The sequence below is a fragment of the Myotis lucifugus genome, unplaced genomic scaffold (assembly GCF_000147115.1).
Source record: "Myotis lucifugus unplaced genomic scaffold, Myoluc2.0 scaffold_246, whole genome shotgun sequence".
Classification (NCBI taxonomy): domain Eukaryota; kingdom Metazoa; phylum Chordata; class Mammalia; order Chiroptera; family Vespertilionidae; genus Myotis; species Myotis lucifugus.
Window position 1 is genome coordinate 825104 of NW_005871294.1, and position 19704 is coordinate 844807.

The window sequence follows — 19704 nt, forward strand, 5'->3', positions numbered from 1 at the left end:
TTTGAATAACAAGAAGTAATTTGGAACCATTTAGACTTGCTGTGGCACCTGCCAGCCCATTCTTTGTATGCTTGCCCTACTGCAACACCTAAGCAAAGGCCCATCCATGGACACAATTCATGTCTTGCTACATCTCTTTGCTTAGCTATGTTATCTGCTAGCCTTGCTTCTCAGACTAAAAGGAATATTTAAATCAAGTTTCAGTGTCAGATTTACTGTCTTGGTTTTCAGAAATGGTCAGAGGGGACATTTAGCCCCCATTGAGGATTGTATTAAAATCAAAGCAATGGAAAAGACATTTTCCAGGAGCCCCCAGGCAGAAGGACTGCTCCCTCTTAGGGGATTTTAACCTACAAACCAATCACCGGAGAGTTACATTTTTACCTAAAGTCTCCTTGTAATTCCTAATTTTTACAGTTTTTGTGTTAAGTATCACAAAGTAAGAGACTTTAATCTTGGGAACTGAATCCTAGCAGAGAGCTAATTCTGGATTTTTCTATGTTCTCCTGAATTTCTGTGTGGAATAGAGCATGGTTTTCTATTTCTCTATCTGGGGGCGATTTTTGCCTCCCTGGGAACATTTGGCAATGTCTGGAGACCGTTTTGATTGTCGTACTGGGGGAGAAGTGCTACTGGCATGAAGTGGGTGGAGGCCCACCATGCTATTAAACATCCCACAGTGCACAGGACAGCGCCCCCAACAGAGAATTTCCTGGCCCCAAATACCACTGGTGCTAAGGTTGAGAAACCCTGGGAATAGACAGGTCATTTTCCCTTATTGGTATTAGCACAAGCCTGCTTATTTCCATAAGGCTTTTGCTTCCTGAAGTGTCCAGCAGGTTTGAGGGAACTCGTTTTCTCAGAAGCCTGAAAGTAGGTGGTTTTCAGGAAAAGAGGGCCCAGTTTGTGGAATAGTGACTGGGTGAGTGGGAGACATGAAGCTCCTGAGTTGGCCCACCTCCAGGAAGCATGGAGTGGGCCCTGCGTGGATGTAGTGAAGTTCTGACACTAGCTCCTCTGGCCTGTCAGTGACATGGGACTGTGGTGATTTCTAAAACTTATGATTATGGAATGTTGGGTGCATGTTTATATCCTTAGAGAAGACATTGATCTTTTTTGTTCAAGTAAAGAGGGCTCCCAGTCCTTGTAATACTTTGCTTTGGTTTTGTTTCCCTGAAAGTTGTAGAAAAGGAATTATAGAACATGAAGAATCCCATTTAACATAAAATGGTCCTTTACAGGGTCAAAGAACTAAAGAAAGGCATCAAATGTTGCACTTCAGCTGCCAGTCGAAATCGGACATCTGGAAACTCTTCTCCAAAACGAATTCAGAGCTCCCCTGTGGCCCTGTCAGGGGATAAGTGTTCTCCCAAAAAAGTCAAGCTGGGGCTTCAGCAGTCACTCACGGTGGCACCTGGCTCCACAAGAGGGAAGGCCCATCCTCTGGCCAGCCACCCACCCAACATCCCTTTTACTTCTGTTCCTAAAGTCCCTGGTAAAAAGGGCAGTTCCAGAGGGAGTCCTCAAGAGTGGGTCATTCAGACTAGCCCTGTCAAAGGAACTGTGCAGTCTGGACAGTCAGCCAAAAAAAAGGAAGAAGAATTAGCTTCATTGTGCTCTGAGAAAAATCAGAACAGCCACAAAACTGCCCTTGGGTGCGGAAGCAGGGCCCCTGGCCCAGGACAAGACCTGGTGCATGGTAAGCTGACCAAGTGCAAGAAAGTGCAGACTGTGCAGCCAGTGCAGAAGCAGCTTGTGTCACGGGTTGAGCTCTCCTTTGGCAATGTCCACCACTTAGCAGAGTACAGCCAGGGCAGCAAGGAGGACACGCTTGCTAGGCCTGCCTCTGAATCTTGGACCAACATCCCTCCCCATCAGAAGGAGAGGGAGGAACATTTGCGCTTTTATCACCAGCAGTTCCAGCAGCCACCTCTCCTCCAACAGAAGTTAAAGTACCAACCACTGGAAAGGCTTTTATGCCAGTACAGGCCCCAAGAGGGGCAGCTCCAGAATGAGACCCCTCCTCCCTTGCACTCTTCTTCTGAGAGTCATGATGGAGCCCAAGCTGAGGACCTTGATGACAGCGATTTCAGTGAAGATTCTTTCTCACATGTCTCCAGTCAGAGGACCATGAAGCACAGAAACACCCTGGAGAATAGCGAAGGCTCATTCTTCCTTCATCAGAGAGAACAAGGTCCTGAGGAGCAGGTGGCTGAAAGGCAGCAGAGTCTGCTTTTTAGCCCCAGGTTAGATGGTGATGAGAAGGATCTAACCGGAAGCTGGATGTATGCCAGGAATCCCACAAGCCACAGAAGAGCAGCAGTTGATCATGGCCACAGTCCAAGTAAAGTGCCCTTGGACTGGAGCAAAGAAGAGGACTCTACCTCCTCAGGGCCTTCTCCCAGAGACATACTGGCAGAGAAGCCTTACTGCTCACAGGTAGACTTTGTTTATAACCAGAAGAGAGGCAGTGGCTCAGCCTCGGATTTCAAACAGGATGCCCTCAGAAGTGAAGTTCCTGGGCAGGCTGAGGGCAGCTCACCATCCCTGAAGGAAGAGGATTTCACTTCCTCACTGTCCCTCATTGCAGTTGCTGGATCCCCAGACCAGAGAGACACAGTCGGCACACCTCTGAAGGAACTCGGTGAAGGCAACCTAAATGTGGCAACCAGAACAGTGAAAACCACTCATCCTTTCCAAGGAGAAGACTCTCAGGAGGAATTGGGCATGTGCTCTGAATATGCTTCTGGGCTGATGGCTCCCCTCACTGTGTCCCTCCTGGAGAACCCCGACGATGAGGGCCCTCCTCCCTTGAACCAGCCAGCCCAGGATGGGGCTACACACAGTCTCGCGGGCACAGAGGGGCCATCTGTGGGCCACACAGTGCCATCTGGTGATCAAGAGGTAGTCCTGCCAGTGTCTTTGACAAGTGGGCACCTGTGGCTCTCATCATCTCCCCCTGACAATAAGCCTGGTGCTGATCTGCCAGCCCTGTCCCCATCACCCATCCGACAGTACCCACCTGACAAGCTGCCCAAGAGGGAGGCTGACCTGGGAGAGGGCAACCAGAGCAGAGAGACTGCACTTTTTTCCCTGAAGCACATGGCTAGTGAACAGTATGATGCCAGTGCTGAGACAGAACTGAACAGTTCCCAGGGTTTCTCAGGAGAGCCCTTCCCCACCATACATGCAGGAAGACCCCACTGTGAGCCTGCACCCACCCCACAAACAGGAAGCAGTGATGTGGCTGACCAGCCCTGGGTTCAGGAGAGAAAGCATCTGGCAGGGCTCGGTTGGCAGGAGCTGGATTTGTCCATAGAATCCATCAAGTTGCCCTGTTACAATGAGGACATTGCTTGGCTCAAACATAGGCCAATCCAAAGGTGCTTAGCAAGGCCAGGCTCTCCCCTGGTTCCCAGCTGCTCTCCCAAGACTGCCGGGACACTGCATCAGCCCACCCTGGGGCACGCACAGTAAGTTGGACTCTCTCCATGAGACTTGGACTCCTTTGGCACCCCTCTCCCACCCCAGTTTAATGTTTTACCTATTTTGGGAATGGCTATGGTTAGCTGTGTCAGCTCTACTGCAACTAGAGAAAGGCTTTGTTCAGCTTTTCAAGGAAATCGGTCTAGATCAGTGGTTCTCAACCTTCCTAATGCCGCAACCCTTTAATACAGTTCATGTTGTGGTGACCCCCAACCATAAAATTATTTTCGTTGCTACTTCATAACTAATTTTGCTACTATTATGAATCGTAATGTAAATATCTGATACGCAGGATGTATTTTCATTGTTACAAATTGAACATAATTAATGCATAGTGATTAATCACAAAAACAATAGGTAATTATATGTGTTTTCTGATGGTCTTAGGCAACCCCTGTGAAAGGGTCGTTCGACCCCCAAAGGGTCGCGACTCACAGGTTGAGAACCGCTGGTCTAGATGCATCTGATATGAATAAAACGTTGGGGCAGGCCTACCAGGATAGGCCTCTGCCTGGGAAAACTGAGATGTGAGAAGGGAGGAGCTGTCCCCATAAGCAGGCCTATGACCTCTGGTGAGGTCAGAATCCTCTTCATTCTGTTGGGTCTGTGTTCCCAGAAGTGTTGCCCAGCAACCCATTAGCTGTGGTGTTGTGTCCTCAAAGCTAAGGTTGGGTACCTCCCAAGACAGGGAAGATAAAAATGAGGGTGGGGCTGTGTGTGGATGGTGCAGCAGAGATGAGACAGCAGCCTTAGAGGATGTGAAAGAAAGGACATGGAGGATCTAGCAGACCCCCTCACAGTATCAGAAGCCTCAGAGCTGGAGGGCAGGATGAACAAATACTTCCTTTATGAGGCTACAGCCCTTTGTTGGGGCTCCTGTTACCTAGGCTAGCTGTCTGTCTGCTACTCACTGATGCTCAGGCCAGGGCTGTGGACAGAGGAATCAGGTGAGGGGGGCCTGCCTCTCCTGGGTAGATAATCTTGTTGTCTCTGTGGTCTCTGCCCATCGGTAGGGTCTGACAAAAGGCAGATCTTCTGGCTTCTAGGTCAAATACCCTCGCTTTGGTCCTGGACCCTCAGAAGTAGAAATGACAGCAGGCTCTACCTTGTGCCAAGTGTGCCAGCTGAAGTGGCACTGCCTTGACCCTTTCTGCAGAGAAGCTGTGGGCAGCTCCTCTCTAGAAGCAGCACCCTTAGTGTACCTGGAGAGGTAGGGGACAGTTCCAGAAGCCCCAGACTCTCCCAGTATCTCACTGGTATTTCCTAGTTTCTTGACAAGTCCTGAGAACAGGTGGGGCCGGGGGAGGTTGGGTGAGTTGGTCCTGGTCAGAGCCTTGACCACTTTGGGCAGAGCCAGCTCCTGGCTTGGAAATGGGGCTCAGCTCCTAAAAGCTACCCAGGAGAGATGGGAGGCCCAGAGGTTCACAGCATCCCCTCTGGTGTTCCCAGGCAGGTGGTCATCAGAGCACACCAGGAACAGCTGGATGAAATGGCCGAGTTGGGCTTCAAAGAGGAGACACTGATGAGCCAGCTGGCTCCTAACGTAAGTGGCCTTGGCTGGACACTCAGGGGCTGTTGGCAATTAGTCTGTAGTAGTATGATGGTCAGCTTTGTTTGCTGTGGTTAGGTGTGGGGTAACGGTCTGCGCCACACGCTAACCATTGTTGAGGCTTTGGGCCTCCTCTTGCCACTCCTCTGGGATGGCTTCAGGGAGTACAAGGACAGGTGGGGGATGGTGCTACACTCCCCATTCCCAGGCTAAAATGCTTCTCGCCTCTATCCTTCACCGTTCTGCCTTCCCAGCAGCTTATTTGGGGCCCTCCTTGTGACAGTAACAGTGAGCCACATGCAGACTAGAAGTACTTATACAGAAACACCCCCTACCCTGAAAAATACGTCTCTATAAAGTGTCCCAAATGCAGAGAAGTGGGACCCACCCTGTGCCATAGTAACTGCTGCAGGTTTTACAGCTGGAGGGCCTGGGCGCTGAAGTTTTCCTGCAAGAGAAAAGCAGGTCTGGGAGAGGGCCAGCAACAGCACCATTTGTCCTTTGTTTCCTATCTCAGGATTTTGAAGATTTTGTCACCCAGTTGGATGAAATCATGGTTCTGAAGTCCAAGTGCATCCAGAGTCTGAGGAACCAGCTGCAGCTATACCTGGCCTGCCATAGGCTGTCTGAGGCCCCTGAGAGGACAGTGGTGTCTTAGAGCAAATCCAGTATGGGGTGGTGGGGGCAGCTCAAGAGCCTGTGCTAGGTTCTCAGGGGTTGGAGGAGCTTCTGCCAGATCATCCCTGCAGATATCAGAACCCACTCCCTGGACCTGTCCATGCTAGCCTCTCCATAGCCACACGCGGCCTTGGCTGGGCCCCAGCTCCTCGCCTCTACCCTTCAGTTCCAAGTGCAGGAGCATCTTAATGTGCCCCTCACTTTTCTTCGAGGCTGGAAGAGAATTTGTCTTACTAACCCCTTGTCTGTAGAAACACACAGAATAACCCTGTAGATGTTTCTGAATTTGAAACTAAGAGTATGGGTAGTCAGTGGAAACCTACAGGCCAGAGGTTACAAGCTGGGGAAGATGACATGCTGAGCCCAGGAGCTTTATCAGGTGAATTCTGTGCCTGTTGTTGAGCCAAAAACTAAAACATTGATGCTAGTGGGGCAGGGGCAGGGTGAGCTCTGCCCCATTATTTGGGGCTTTAGGTTGGCTTTTGAAATGTAAAATGAATAAACTTTGACTTGCTATGTCTTTAACAGCAGAAGATGTGAGACACTTTATGCTTTCAGTTCTTCTCCCTTCCTGCAATCCAGTTCTTTGTCCATCTCTGCCTTTTGCTGGGATGATCAGCCTTTTACAAGCCCCCAAAGCCCTCATAATCCTGTTGGCATTTCCGGGCTCCAATCTGAGACTCCTCACCCATCACACCCACTCATGGAACAGTTGAAGAGCTAGTGGTTCTCAGGCAAGTCCATCTCCTAGCTCACCTTCATCCAGAAAACCCTGGTCTACTCCCCCTTCTCAAAATAGCCTGTGTTCGGTATCTTGGCAATGAGTATTTTAGTCAACAGTCTGAGATTCTGAAGCAGAATTTTTACACACAATCTTCACTTGAGTTCTGCTTGCTGTCTATCATTTTAGCAGGAAGAAGCTTAAGACAAGAAATGCAAAGTGGCCTCCAGGTGGCCATCATTTACCAAGGCCACCATGGGTCAAATCAAGATTCGTGTGTCACAGCCATGGCCCTGACAACCATTATGCTATGAAAGTTTTAATTGCCTACAGGTAAAAAATAAATTTTAATGGCTTTAAAAGGGGGGCTTAATTTTAAAGGCCAAAAGTAGAGGGGCTAGCTGGCTTTCTGAGACTATAGCCCTGCTATTCTTTGTCAACTTTTGTCAACTTCTGGCCATGCCTTATCTGACCACTAGAGGGCAGCCTCTTTCCACTTTGGTGCTTCCTGGCCCAAAGGCTCTGCAGTCCTTCAAGTGATCACTAAAAGAATTAAACCCACCTCCACCCAAGAGCACAACAGGGACTACAGGACAGTATTCAGTATAAGGACAAGAAACTTTAGGGATAAATCTAGTTCTATCAGCTACAACAGCACCACTGAGAGAGCTGGTGAAGCAGTTTGCATCCAGTCCTACCTGTGGCACAGAGTACATAAACGTCTGGGATCACAGGAAGAGGGACTTCTTCCTCATTTCTGGGTAATTACCCCAAAGGCCTAGCCTGTCTCACCTCAACAGCCAGTCTCACAGGAAGGCATATGTCCTTGGTCCAGAGACCAAGCTAGGTCAGGTTTAAACAGGTCTTCCTCTTGGCCTGCCTTTGTGAACCAAAACCAGGGCAAACTGGAGGGCCAGCTCCTGGGTCTCCCAGGCCTAGAGTTGGAAGAAAGTATTGAAGTGACAAAGTGGTTAGGTCCTGATTCATCCCCAGCAAGCAAATCTAAGCAGGAAATCACTCACTCACACACAAGTAAAATGGCCCTTGGCAATAAAGAAATTGATAGCGGGACATACCTTTTAGATTTTTATTAGTTTTCTCTGAAGAATCAAAATATTTATTAGCAAATTACTTTAGATTAATCAAGACTGTATATCCTCCGTATTTAGATATTTAATGATGTACAGCATAATACAAAACAAACCAAAGAGACTGATTTCTATGACTAGCTGTTACTCATTGTGTCATCCTAGAGCAGGGGACTGGTGGGAGAGGCTGTTCTCCAAAGAGAACTGAGGTGGAGTTAGTGCTGGGCAACAAAATCATGACCTGTTTCTCCCCAACTCAGTGTGCTGGGAAGGGGCCAATGATTTCTTAATGTGACAACTGTTTCCTAGAGCAGGGGGCTCTAAAATCCTGGTAGCAGAGGATTGTGGTCCAAACCAAGCCGAAAGAAACAGGCTGGGTCAGGGAAGCATGGTAACTGCCTGGCAGAAGAGGCAAACTCAGGGCCCCATGGGGAAAGGGCATTCTTTGCACCTCAGTGACATTGCAGAACCAGTGTAACACTAAGAGACTTTGTTAAAAGGGGGGAAAAATAAAACCCTGGAAGAACCTTTCAATTGCACTCAACCTGTATTACAGTTCAGTCCACCAGTGCAGGGGGGGAGGGCAGCACTGAGTCTGGCCCTCCCGAGTCTGGCCCTCCCGCCTCTTCTCCCTGACTCCTTTTGGCAGCCAGCCCAGGTTTCAGCTGAGGACATACAGACCCCAGAAAAACCAGCCAAGGTGGGAAGGACACTTCTCAAAATACAAATACATTTAATATGGAAGGAGCCAGGACAGTTCTAAGGGCATTCACATGCCAAATCTTCCCCACTTTCTCCCCAGCTCAGGGCCTAGGCTCATAGAGACTGGCAAACAGTCTCCACACCTGACCTTCCACCCCCAAAAGAAAATCTGGACGTGCGCCCCTTCTCCTTCCCCACAGGTGGGCTCCTCAGGGCCTCCTGCAGGGGTGGTTCCGTGGCAGGGTTTAGGCAGGGCCTGGTCTCAGCTGGCTCCAGCCCGAGCCATGAGGTCTTCCAAAGCATTGTCCTGGTCATTGTTGTGTAATAGCAGAACTTCCTTAATGTCTTTCAGTTCAAAACCCATTTCCTTAAATTTGCTCATTAACTGAAGAAACTCCAGCATCTAAGGGACAGAAGAGAGTACAGATTAAAGGGGTCTGGCCACACAGCTGAGTGGAGAAATAGATGTATAGGGGGCTGCTTGAGGGAGTCTGTATCCTTCGCCAGAGCCACCTGAGCCTCTCTGAGGTCCCCTTGCACAGGGGTTGCCAACCTTTCGGACCTCACCGACCATCAGTGGCCTGCGGCCCACCAGTTGGCGACCGCTGCCCTAGCAGAGTAGGGCTGTGGAGGAAGCTGGGACCGACAGCTTGATGCCACAGCGCCAACTCTTACTAACCTTTGTTCCAGTCCCACCACCCACATTCCACTTCCACCAAGGCAATTTACTGAACCCAGAAGCAGGCTAGGCAAAGTGGCTGACAATCTTCCCAGTCATCCCAAAGTGCGCTTTATAAGTCCAGATCATTTTTCCCTTCCCTTCTCCGGGATTCCAGATATTGTCTTCAACCCAACATTTCATCTGAGCCAAACACATCCAAAGCAGCTGGACATTTCGGAAATTCTGTGCTTCAACTGTCTCTGCTTGCAGTCACTGGTAGGGAAAGGGTATTGTGGGTCAGGGGGGGAACCCCAGGAGATTACACTGTGTCTTCTTTCCAGAGGGCATGAAGGTTCCTACCTTTTCCTCTGAACACTGATGCATTTCCAGAGCCTCTTCCACTAAAAGAGGGTCGAAGCCCTTCTCACAGAGCTGTCCATGTACAAAGAGATAGTCGAGAATCTAAGAAAAGAAATAAGAGGTCTAAGCACCTACTGCCACTCCTATCTGTTTCCCAAGAGTCTTACACAAGCCAGCAAGTGTGACATCTCCCCAACCTGGCTATTAGATCCTGGACAGGACTTGATTTTGTGCCTTGAACTGTATCCATTACAACAGGACCTCAGTGACTATCAGCTGAACAGACAGGCACACCCTTCTAAACATGAGTAGCCATTTTTCAAACGAGTTCCTGTCATAGCTGACTCATATCTCCTAGAACATTAACTCCACAGCCTGGGCAGGGTATTCCTCTAAGAAATAGCTCAAGTCATCATATGTGGAATCTAAGTAACAAAATAAACTGATGAACAAGTGGAACCAGAGACATGGAAGTATGGAACAGAGTGTGGAATCTCAGGGAGAAGGTGGGGGTGGAGGGGTGGGTGGGAGGTAATCAACCTAGGACCTTGTATCCATATATGCATGGCCCATGAACACAGACAATGGGGCGGTGAGGGCCTGGGGCGGACTGGAGGGGGTCAATGGGGGAAAAAGAGGGGACATATGTAATAGTTTCAATAATAAAGAATTATTTTTAAAAAGAAATAGCTCAAGTCAGAAAATGCATCTAATGTTTAAGACTCTGGTACCCTATTCTGGAACTCCCTGGGTAGCTATGACAGGATAAAAATTTCTGGGAGAAATCTGACCATATCTCAACCCTAGGATGTGCTCTCAGGAGGGGCAGAAGTGGGGGAGTAGTTGGATAACAGTCCAACAGCTCCAATACTCCCAAGGCTTTCCTTCAGCCTAGTTTCCAGAGCAGCCCCAAAGCAGAAACACTGCTGCTGAGGCTGCTGGTTTCCCCCAAGAAAGTGCCTGAGTCCCCCAAACTCACAGGAACAGATTTTGGTGCTGTAAGTCTGGGGGGCTCCAGGATAGAGGCAGGATACTACTTCAGCTCCAAAGGACTGGGACTTCTCTCTGGCTGATCACGCACCTCCCCTCCCCACCAACCAAATGCTCACCTGCTCAATATTCTCTCCTTTTTTCTTCATGGCTCTCAGGACACACTCATAGGAGTAGCCCATGTTGACCACTGTCTCCACACACTGCCGCTCACTGGGGGACAGCGTCTGCAGTTCAGAATAAGCCTGGGGACAGCTGGGAGTGTTGGGCACTTGTGACATTGAGAATTTAGGAGGTGTGGCCTAGTGGTGGAGAAACAAGAGGATCAAGGCAAGAAGATGTGGACCCCAAAAGACATGTTACTGAAATGGCCCAGTCTAGGGGTTTGCCATTTTTGACATTAATCAAAGCCCCAGTCGAAGCAGTCTACCTGGGAGAAAGGGCCAGGTTGCGGGCCAGACATCCTGAAGAGGAATGAAGAGCAGTAGGGGAGCTCCAGCTAAGGAGAGAAAAGCTGGGAAGACATCTCTGCAAGTGTGGCTGTCCTCTACCTCAGCCCACCTTGCAGATGAGAAAGCACCACAAGAGCCACATGCCCTTCCATGCCCAAATCCTCCAGGCTTGAGTTGAAGTTCTGAGACTGCCCACAGGACTGAAGCCCAAGCTGGCTGCTATGATTTCTTTCCAGAGCTCCATTATCCCTTTCTTAGGCTGTGAAGGGATCATTCACCTCAAACACCCCAAAGTCTGGAGCTGCCTCTTCCAACAAGGTCTCTATCCTCATTTCTATCACTGGGCTGCCCACACATGGCCAGCTCAGGGACCGAGAGCTTTGAGGGTGCTCCACCTTTGCCCCACACTGTGCTTCGATTCCCTGCTACAGCTGCTGTCCTACAGAGCTAGAATATTAGCCACACCAGGCTGTGCCTCAAGGACTGGAATGTGGAATGCACTGGCTATAGGCAGCCTGCTCCCTGCCACCCAATCTTACTAACCCCAGTCTTGATTGTTGGACAGAATCCCATAATTAACTCCTCCCATCTCTTCTGATAATGACTCAGGCCCAAGGCATGAAGGCCAAAGGACCAAACTACCATGGGAACAAGGTCACTAGCTGTTCTGCAGTTTGGCCCAGCTCCCAAGAACCAGGAAAAATGTTTCAACAAATTTTTATTTTTTATGTGGGCATGGGGTTAGGAGACAGGGAGTCTGCTGTCCTACAAGCAAGTTCAAAATTATAGAGCTAAAACCAGATGCTCTCCTCAAAGTCAGCTGGGAAAAGCCAAGACTACAGGCCTCAAAATCCATTGTTTCCACTCAACCATTTAACCCACAGTCACAGGGCTCAGTCATTAGGTTACAGGAGTCAATACACAGATCATGGGGACTGGATCACACCAATCTGGCCACTTTGCAGGCCCCAAGATTGTCTCTCCAGGGTCAGACTCTGCCTGGGCACAAGAATACCAACAGCCAAATAGCATTTTGGTCACACTGGTGGCACAGTACTTTTCGCATCAAAGTATATTAATGTGAACTCCTAGAGGTTAGTTACCAGGCATTTCTGAATCCTGGGGGCCTGGCTATATGGGCTTGACACAGGGCTCTGATCATCAGTTGAAAAATGGAGGTCTATTAGCATTTCAAAGGGGGAATTTCATTTAACACAGCAAACTGACACTGATCCTCCCCAAAGCCTACTAAAATAATAAAAACTATTAACTTTTAAGGTCAAAGAAACAGAGGGAACAGCAGGGGAAAATCTGAAGCTAAGAGGCAAGGTAACAGAAGCAATGAAATTACAAATGAGAGATAGGAGAGGGGTTCAGTATTTGGAAGCAAGAGCACAAAATGAGTGCTCAGAGCAGTAAAAACCTCAGGCAATAAATACCTTTCCCCACCCATCTTCACCCTCCACAGGAGGAAGAAGGTTTAGTCTCTAGTCTAGAAAATGAGAACCAAACAACAAAAAGGAGGTTTAGACACCAGGCATAGCATACAACTGAGAGCGGGACAAGAACCAAAACAGGGATTAAGTAAAAGTCTATAGCAGCCTTACCCAAGCTTCCTTAGCCCTCAAGCACAATTCTCTGGAGAAATTATAGCAGCCACAAAGACCTTCACATTTTGCAGAGCTCCCCTCAAAGCCAATTAACTTTCAACCTATAGTGAAGTTTAACAATCAGCAAGCACAGTGGGAAGAGATACTGGCTAAAGTCAGGCAGTTTTATACTGGACTCAGAATAAAGGCACATTATAAGATTGTTCTCTCAAGATGATCCCATGGATTTCTCAACTATTAAGATTAGCTTATGTAAACACTAAAACATGAAGTCAAAATCTGAAAACTAAGACCCAAACATTGGGCCTAAAATAGCCAACAAGAACCAAATTCCAGGAATACTTCCCTGGGAGTTCCTAAGTGAAGTGTGTGTACAGCCCAGATGACCACACCATCACCTCCCCCTGGCCTCAAGTCACTGACTATCTTGGAGGAAAGAGCTTCTCTCACAGAGAAAGGTTCTCACTGTGGGTTTCAAAGACTCATACTAAGAGAGAGGGCCAGGATGGAAACCAGGCTTTGCTCCCTGAGGGTAAGGGTCATGACTTCCTTAGAGAACGGTTCTGTTTCTATGGGCCCTTGAAGGCAGCAAGTTCCCAGGCCAGCAAGAAACAGAGCCTCTCCCATCCTAAAATGAATGGATCCAAAAGAAACTTCACAATCAGGTGGTTCAAAGAATGATGAGTGTTCTGGTTTGAGAAAGAGCTGTCATTAGTTCATCTAAATGGTTACTATAACTTTAAGGTGAGTCAGGGTGGGGAGGTAGCTGAGGAACCCTAATCCTTCCCAGAGTGCATTTAATTTCTAAAATATACAGTATATTACCCTAGCCAGTCTGGCTCAATGGATAGAGTGTCCGCCTGCAGACTGAAAGGTCCCAGGTTCAATTCCGGTCAAGGGCACATGCCCAGGTTACAGGTTCAATCTCCAGTAGGGGGTATACAGAAGGCAGCTGATCAATGATTCTCTCATCATTGATGTTTCTAATCTCTCTCTCCCTCTCTTAAATCAATAAAAAAAATTTTCTTAAAAAATTTTTTAAAGAAATACTGCCCTGGGGAGCCAACAGAGTGCCCCCTAAAGTCTCTGAGGAACTGATTTCTAGAAGGTAGCACCAGAGTATTTTGTGTTTTTGTTTTTCTTTTTGTGTGAATCCTTACCGGAGGGTATTTTTCCATTGATTTTTAGAGACAGTGAAAGGGAGTGGGGGAGAGACAGAGAGAGAGAAACATCAAAATGAGAGAGATACTGGTTGCCTCTGCAACTAAGGTTATGTGCCCTTGATCAGAATCGAACCCGGGACCCTTCAGTCCAAGGGCTATCTACTGAACCAAACCAGCTAGGGCCCATGGAAATTTACAAGCAGCAGTGAGCTCTCTGACAATAGAAGCACTGAAACAGACAATAATTTACCAAGAATGCTATTGCTGGGACCTTACTCTCACTGTGCAGGCCAAGGTTCATCCTTTTACCAACTAATAGCAGGCTTCTTATGGTGTCTGAGAGATATCCCAACAATACAATCAGGCTCCTTTCTGGCTTTAAATACTGTCTTTGATAGGCTGTCATTTTAAGAATCTGTGAACTGGCCCTAACCGATTTGGCTCAGTGGATAGAGCATCGCCTGCGGGACTGAAGGGTCCCAGGTTCGATTCTGGTCAAGGGCATGTACCTTGGTTGCGGGCACATCCCCAGTAGGGGGTGTGCAGGAGGCAGCTGATCAATGTTTCTTTCTCATTGATGTTTCTAACTCTCTGTCCCTCTCCCTTCCTCTCTGTAAAAAAATCAATAAAATATGTATTTTAAAAAAAAGAACAATCTGTGGACTGGTCAAAGAAACAGGGAACAGCAGAGGAAAATCTGACTTCCATGGTTTCTATCCTAGAATGCAACAGTGTATACACTCTGTGACAAAGCAAGCTCACCTCACATGCAACTTTTTGTGTGTGTGACAAAACCAGATTTTCTAAAAGATCATCTGGTTTTGTCACACACACAAAAAGTTGCATGTGAGGTGAGCCTGTATTTGGAGGTGACGATTCTTCTGTGCACACAGACAAGACAGAGAGGGAAGGCATCTGGGATATCATATCAGAAGGGGTCAGGGCTGGCACAAGACGCAACTCTCTTATCAACCCATACTTAAACATCAAATCTAAATCCCCACCTTCCCCTCTCCCTCCCTTTGGAGAAAACTGCAAAATTCTTAGCAGAGAGAGAAAAAAAGGAATTGCACCATTAAAACCATTGTGTTTAAAGTGACAAATTTCTATGTTTTTCTTGGACTTCCAATACAAATTATCTCCCAGGTACTAAAGCACCACCCAGTCTGAAGAAACACCCACAAATTGGCTGAACCATGGTACACACAGGAACCAAATTTCAAGGCAGAATGAGGTAGGGAGAAAATATAATGAAGAGTACCAAGCAATCTTAACAAAAAAAAACAAAGAAGGCAATAGGAAACAGTTAAAGGGTACAAAAAAAGAAAGCCTTTTAAACAATGCAAACACAAGATATGCACCACAGAAAAGAAATTGATTAGGCAGGAAAACACCAAAATATGCAGGCAGGAACAAGCCAACATCAACTCGAGTAGGTGGAGAGCTAATAATCCTTGTCCTCAGGAAAATAACCAGAACTACATATACTTATAGTATAAGCAAGGTCAATCTGGCCATGCCCATCTTGCCCTAAACCTTAAAAAGAATGTGAGGATGGCAACTGCTAAGCAGAATTTACAAATCTTTGGAGCTTTAACTTAGGGGGATTTAAAAGGCTTACCGTGGAACCTGTATTTGGAGGTGACGATTCTTCTGTGCACACAGACAAGACAGAGAGGGAAGGCGTCTGGGATATCATATCAGAAGGGGTCAGGGCTGGCACTTCTGTGCCACTGTCCAAGTTCAAAGTTGAAAGCCCAAGACTCTGATGCCCACTGAGCTCACTGGCACTGCTTTGGGTGGAAGGCTTTAGGGAATTCTGGAACGTGCCATTGCGGAGGCAGGATGTGCTATGGAAAGTGCTTGCCAGCTTGGCTGTTTTCTGATTACTGTCATCAGAGTCAAGTTTGGGGAAGGACAGGGATTTGATATTGCTTACTGCAGGAATGGGGGGGAGGGACACTTTGGAAGACAGCGACATCTTTTCACAGTTGCCCAACTGTGGTAAGGTTATAAAGCCATTGGGTTTATGAAGAGGCTTGAAATCTAGTGTTGCCCGCTCCAAAGATGCCAGGACTTCTTCATCCTGTAACACAGATCCAGAGCCACCTCTGGGCAAGTTACTATCCAATAACTGAGCCATAATGGGTCCAGTGGTTCCTACCAGAATGTTTCTCAGTTCTTCCTTCTCATCAATAGTTTTTAACTCAAGATTATCAAATGGGTCTTCTTCACACTCAAAGTCAGCAGGATTGAAATCTGCCTTTGTGTGGGGTGGGCTGAGAACTTTCTGTTTCATGGTACTGCTGTACCGAGTCGGGGTGAGGATGCTGTTGTGCTGTAAGGTGGCAAGGATGGGGTTAATAGGAGGTGGCATTGTGGCTGTACTGTGAGTCTTGGAGAAGCTCATTTTGTTATCTCCCTCTGGGCCACTCTTAGAATTCACTTTAGCTTCTGCTTCCTCAGCCTTCCGCTCTGCTTCCCGCTGGGCTTCATGGATTTTCTTAATATCTTCAGCCCACTCAATGGTTTTCCTTTCCAAGGAGAAGTCATACTGCAAAGATATATCAGAGAAAGAAGATGTGAACCCAAGTGGCTGCCCCTCCCCAACGCAGCATTTCAGGTGTATTGGATGATCTACACTCAAGAAGACTAAGGCTTCCTAATCTTATAGGATTTAATCCAAGTATGCTCCCGGATTACTTCTAGAAATTAACTAAAAAGAGCTCCCACCACCTCGAGTCCTATGCACCAGGCCAAATGTTACAGTCACATTCCCTTGCTTCTCTCCCCTCAGGCCATGTCCCTTCCTAGATTTCTTCATTGGTGGCTCAAAGCTCAGCCATCAGCTCTATGATGCTTTGCTGATGGCCTATTCCTTCCTCTGAAATCTTACAAAGATCTGTCTCTATCATTTGATGCAGAGCACATGTGACCACAATAGCTTTAATCTTTCTCTAAACCAGGAGTGGGGAACCTTTTTTCTGCCCAGGGCCATTTGTATATTTGTAACATCATTTGCGGACCATATAAAATTATCAACTTAAAAATTAGCCTGCTATATTTGGTCAAACATTTAATTAATACCTTGGCAAGGCCAGACCAACCAAGTGATTTCACAGGCCTTTATGGCCTGCGGGCCAGATGATCTCAGCCTTGCTCCAAACACTTCCCCGACAATATCACATGCCTCTAATGGGCAGCAAACTGGGCTTTAGGTCTTAAGGTCTCTATTATCTAGCACAAATGCCCTAATAGATCATGTGCTGGATAATAACAGTCCCTAACATTTAAGAAGCACTTACAAGGTACATGCATGATTTGAAGCAGAGTTTATGTAATAACCCTAGATTTTTCAACAACCCTTTAAAGTAGGTACCACTGCCCAAGGTAATAAAGCTATTAAGTGGTAGAGCCTGGATTTGAACCCAGGCAATCTAACTAAATATGCTTCTTAAAACCACGATCAACTTATAACAAACAGATTGTACTCTAAGTGCAGGAAAACTGCTTATTAAGAAATCTAGACATATTCAAATTAAGATTTTACAGAGCAAATTGCCTAAGAATTTACTTAATGGATCCTTAACAATACCTTAAAGTATACAGCTCAATTTACAAAAATTTCATTTGCACACCTGAAAAAAATACACTCTTATATGAAATCCACCCAGGGATAGGAGGAAAAACCTTTGATGTTCATCCTAAAGCACCAAAGCTAATCAATGTCTTGTGTGCACGTTCAAGGTTGGAGACACATTAAGAGTAAAAGAAGGGGAAAGGAGAGAAAAGAGTAGAAGAAACCTCTGGTCATTCCCAAGCCTTTCAGCTTCAAACTACACAAGAGAAGCCTGGAAATGCGCATATCAAGTTCACTTACACCCCTGAGCCAGCTGCTGGGCATCAGAAAGACACCTGAGGATTGCAGTGCTTCCTTTCTATCACTAACAGCATAGTAAGAAAACAGCACTTGGGCAAAGACTGCTGCTTGTAACTGTGGAGGAAATCCAATTTTGCAAGTGGTTTCCTCCACCAAAAACTGAGGCTGTAACCAACTTCCTGATGCCTGTAAACACACGTGTCCGATGTTTTATTCCCAAAAATAATTGGAAATTTCTTTCCTTTTTAATAAAAATCTTTACCAAGCTTTTGGTTTTTAACTACTAAAGTAATGTAGAATACATGGAACATAGAAAAATACAGGAAAAAATAGCAGAAATATTACAGTAAAAAATAAGAGTGTGGTTTGAGTGTACTATAATAAACAGTAAAACAATTATGGAATATTAGAAACCAGAATAAGCATTATAAGTGCATTATTTTGTTTAATCCTTACAATAACTTTAAAAGGTAATTATTCCCATTTTACAGATGAGGAAATGGAGGCTTGGGAGTTTAAGCAATCTATACAAGATGATTCATGGCAATTCCAGTCCATGATTGAGTGACACCAGAATCCACTCTAAACCTTTACACTAAGGGCCACCCCCACTGCCGTGGCTACCACTACCACCACATTCAATGAAAGCTTTCTCGACCCTGGATGCAAGGGTTATGTATGTTTTTTTCACTGGCTCCCCTTGATGAATTTTCAGCTGAAAAATGGAGTTTGTACTACCATGTAAGGGCAAATAAGGCAAAGTTATAGGAAGCTTCAAGTTAGCTGTCTATGGTTCTAGGTCTGATTCTTCTCTGTATTGGGAGGGATCCAGCACCAATACCACAGCCAAATTCCCCATGGAGACCCCAGGCAAAATTTAATGCTAATCTGCAATTAGAGAACAAAAAAATTTCAGCTGGCCCACACTGGAATAGAGCTCAGAGCCTAGCTCAGAGCCTAGATTTCCCTTTTTGTTACTACTGGGTGCTATGAGTATAGTGAACACTGATCAATAAACAGAAAATTCACAGCATTCAAAACAAGTTTTCTGAATGGGTCAACGAAGTGGTGAATAATATGAGAATAAAAGATGGAGGTGTACAGCCTAAGTGCCCATCAGCAGATGAGTAGATTAAAACGCTGTGGTACATCTACACAATGGAATACTACACTGCTGTAAAAAAGAAGGAACTCTTACCATTTGCAACAGCACGGATGGACCTGGAGAGTATTATGCTAAGCAAAATAAGCCATTTGGAGAAAGATAAGTATCACATGATCTCACTCCTTTGTGGACTATAATGAATAACATAAACTAATGAACAAAAATAGATCCAGAGACAGAGAAGCATTGAACAGACCATCCAACCTCAGAGGGAAGGCGAGAGTGGGGTAGGGTAAGAGATCAACCAAAGGACTTATATAAGCATATAAGCATAACCCATGGACACAGACAGTAGGGGGGTGAGGGCATGTGCTAGGGGGTGGGAACAGCTGGGGAGAGATCAATGGAGGAAAAAGGAGACATATGTAATACTTTAAACAATAAAGAATTATAAAAAAAAAGATGGAGGTGTTTCTTAATCATATTGCTAATAGTATCCTACACAGAGAGGTGTTTACCAAATATTTGTTGTTGCAAACAAAACAAGGTAAAACATTATAAGGGAAATCTATATCTTTTCTGGTCCAATAGTCTCCATACACAAAAGGAATATCAATCAATTCAGTATTCAAAAATATATGATACTCAACATCATTAGTAATTAGGGAAATGTACATCAAAACCACAATAAGAGACTATTACAGAAGAGTGTATAAAGACAGAATGTAACAAGAGCTGGCAAGGATATGGAGGAATTAAAACCCTCATGCAGTGTGAGTGTGATAAAATAATGCAACCACTTTGGAAAACAGTCTGGCAATTCCTCAAAAGGTTATAGTTACCATATGGCCCAGCAATTCCACTCCTAGGTATTTACCCAAGAAAACTGACCTGTATACAAATGTTCATAGCAGCATTATTCCTAACAGTCAAAAAGTGGAACCTACTAAAATATGTATCAACTGATGAACAAAATATGGTATTATTGATACAATGGACTGTTATTCAGCCATAAAAATAAAGTACTAATATTTCATTCATACAACTTGGACAAACCTTGAAAACATTATGCTAGGTGAAATAAGCCAGTTATAAAAGGCTATATGTTGTATTATTCCATTTATATGATATGTCCAGAATAAGCAAATTTATAGAGACAGAAAGTAAATTTTGTTTTTGCTAGGGGCTGGGGACAAGGGAAAATAGGGAGTAACTGTTAATGGGCACTGGAGTTTTTTGGGGGTGATGAAAATGTCCTG

The 19704-nt window shown here is 46.0% G+C and overlaps 2 protein-coding genes across 10 annotated transcripts in view; one reads left to right on the plus strand and one right to left on the minus strand.

Moving 5' to 3' along the window:
- The window catches only part of KIF24 (kinesin family member 24), a 63250-nt gene extending 57007 nt beyond the window's left edge, over positions 1–6243 (plus strand). The window contains 3 exon segments of the mRNA XM_023762413.1: positions 1242–3473; positions 4936–5029; positions 5553–6243. Coding sequence (XP_023618181.1) covers positions 1242–3473; positions 4936–5029; positions 5553–5693 — 2467 coding nt within the window. The 3' untranslated portion in view covers positions 5694–6243.
- Positions 6244–7507: 1264 nt separating this feature from the next.
- The window catches only part of UBAP1 (ubiquitin associated protein 1), a 38608-nt gene continuing 26411 nt past the window's right edge, over positions 7508–19704 (minus strand). For 4 of the 9 annotated variants that reach the window (XM_023762419.1, XM_023762415.1, XM_023762417.1 and 1 more), the window contains 5 exons: positions 15082–16014; positions 10666–10734; positions 10355–10537; positions 9246–9347; positions 8239–8627 (listed from right to left, as the gene is read on the minus strand). In XM_023762419.1, coding sequence (XP_023618187.1) covers positions 8487–8627; positions 9246–9347; positions 10355–10537; positions 10666–10734; positions 15082–16014 — 1428 coding nt within the window. In that variant the 3' untranslated portion in view covers positions 8239–8486. Of the gene's footprint in view, positions 8628–9245; positions 9348–10354; positions 10538–10665; positions 10735–15081; positions 16015–19704 lie in introns of all 9 variants that reach the window. The other 5 variants (XM_014464349.2, XM_014464346.2, XM_006098761.3 and 2 more) reach the window with 4 other exon arrangements.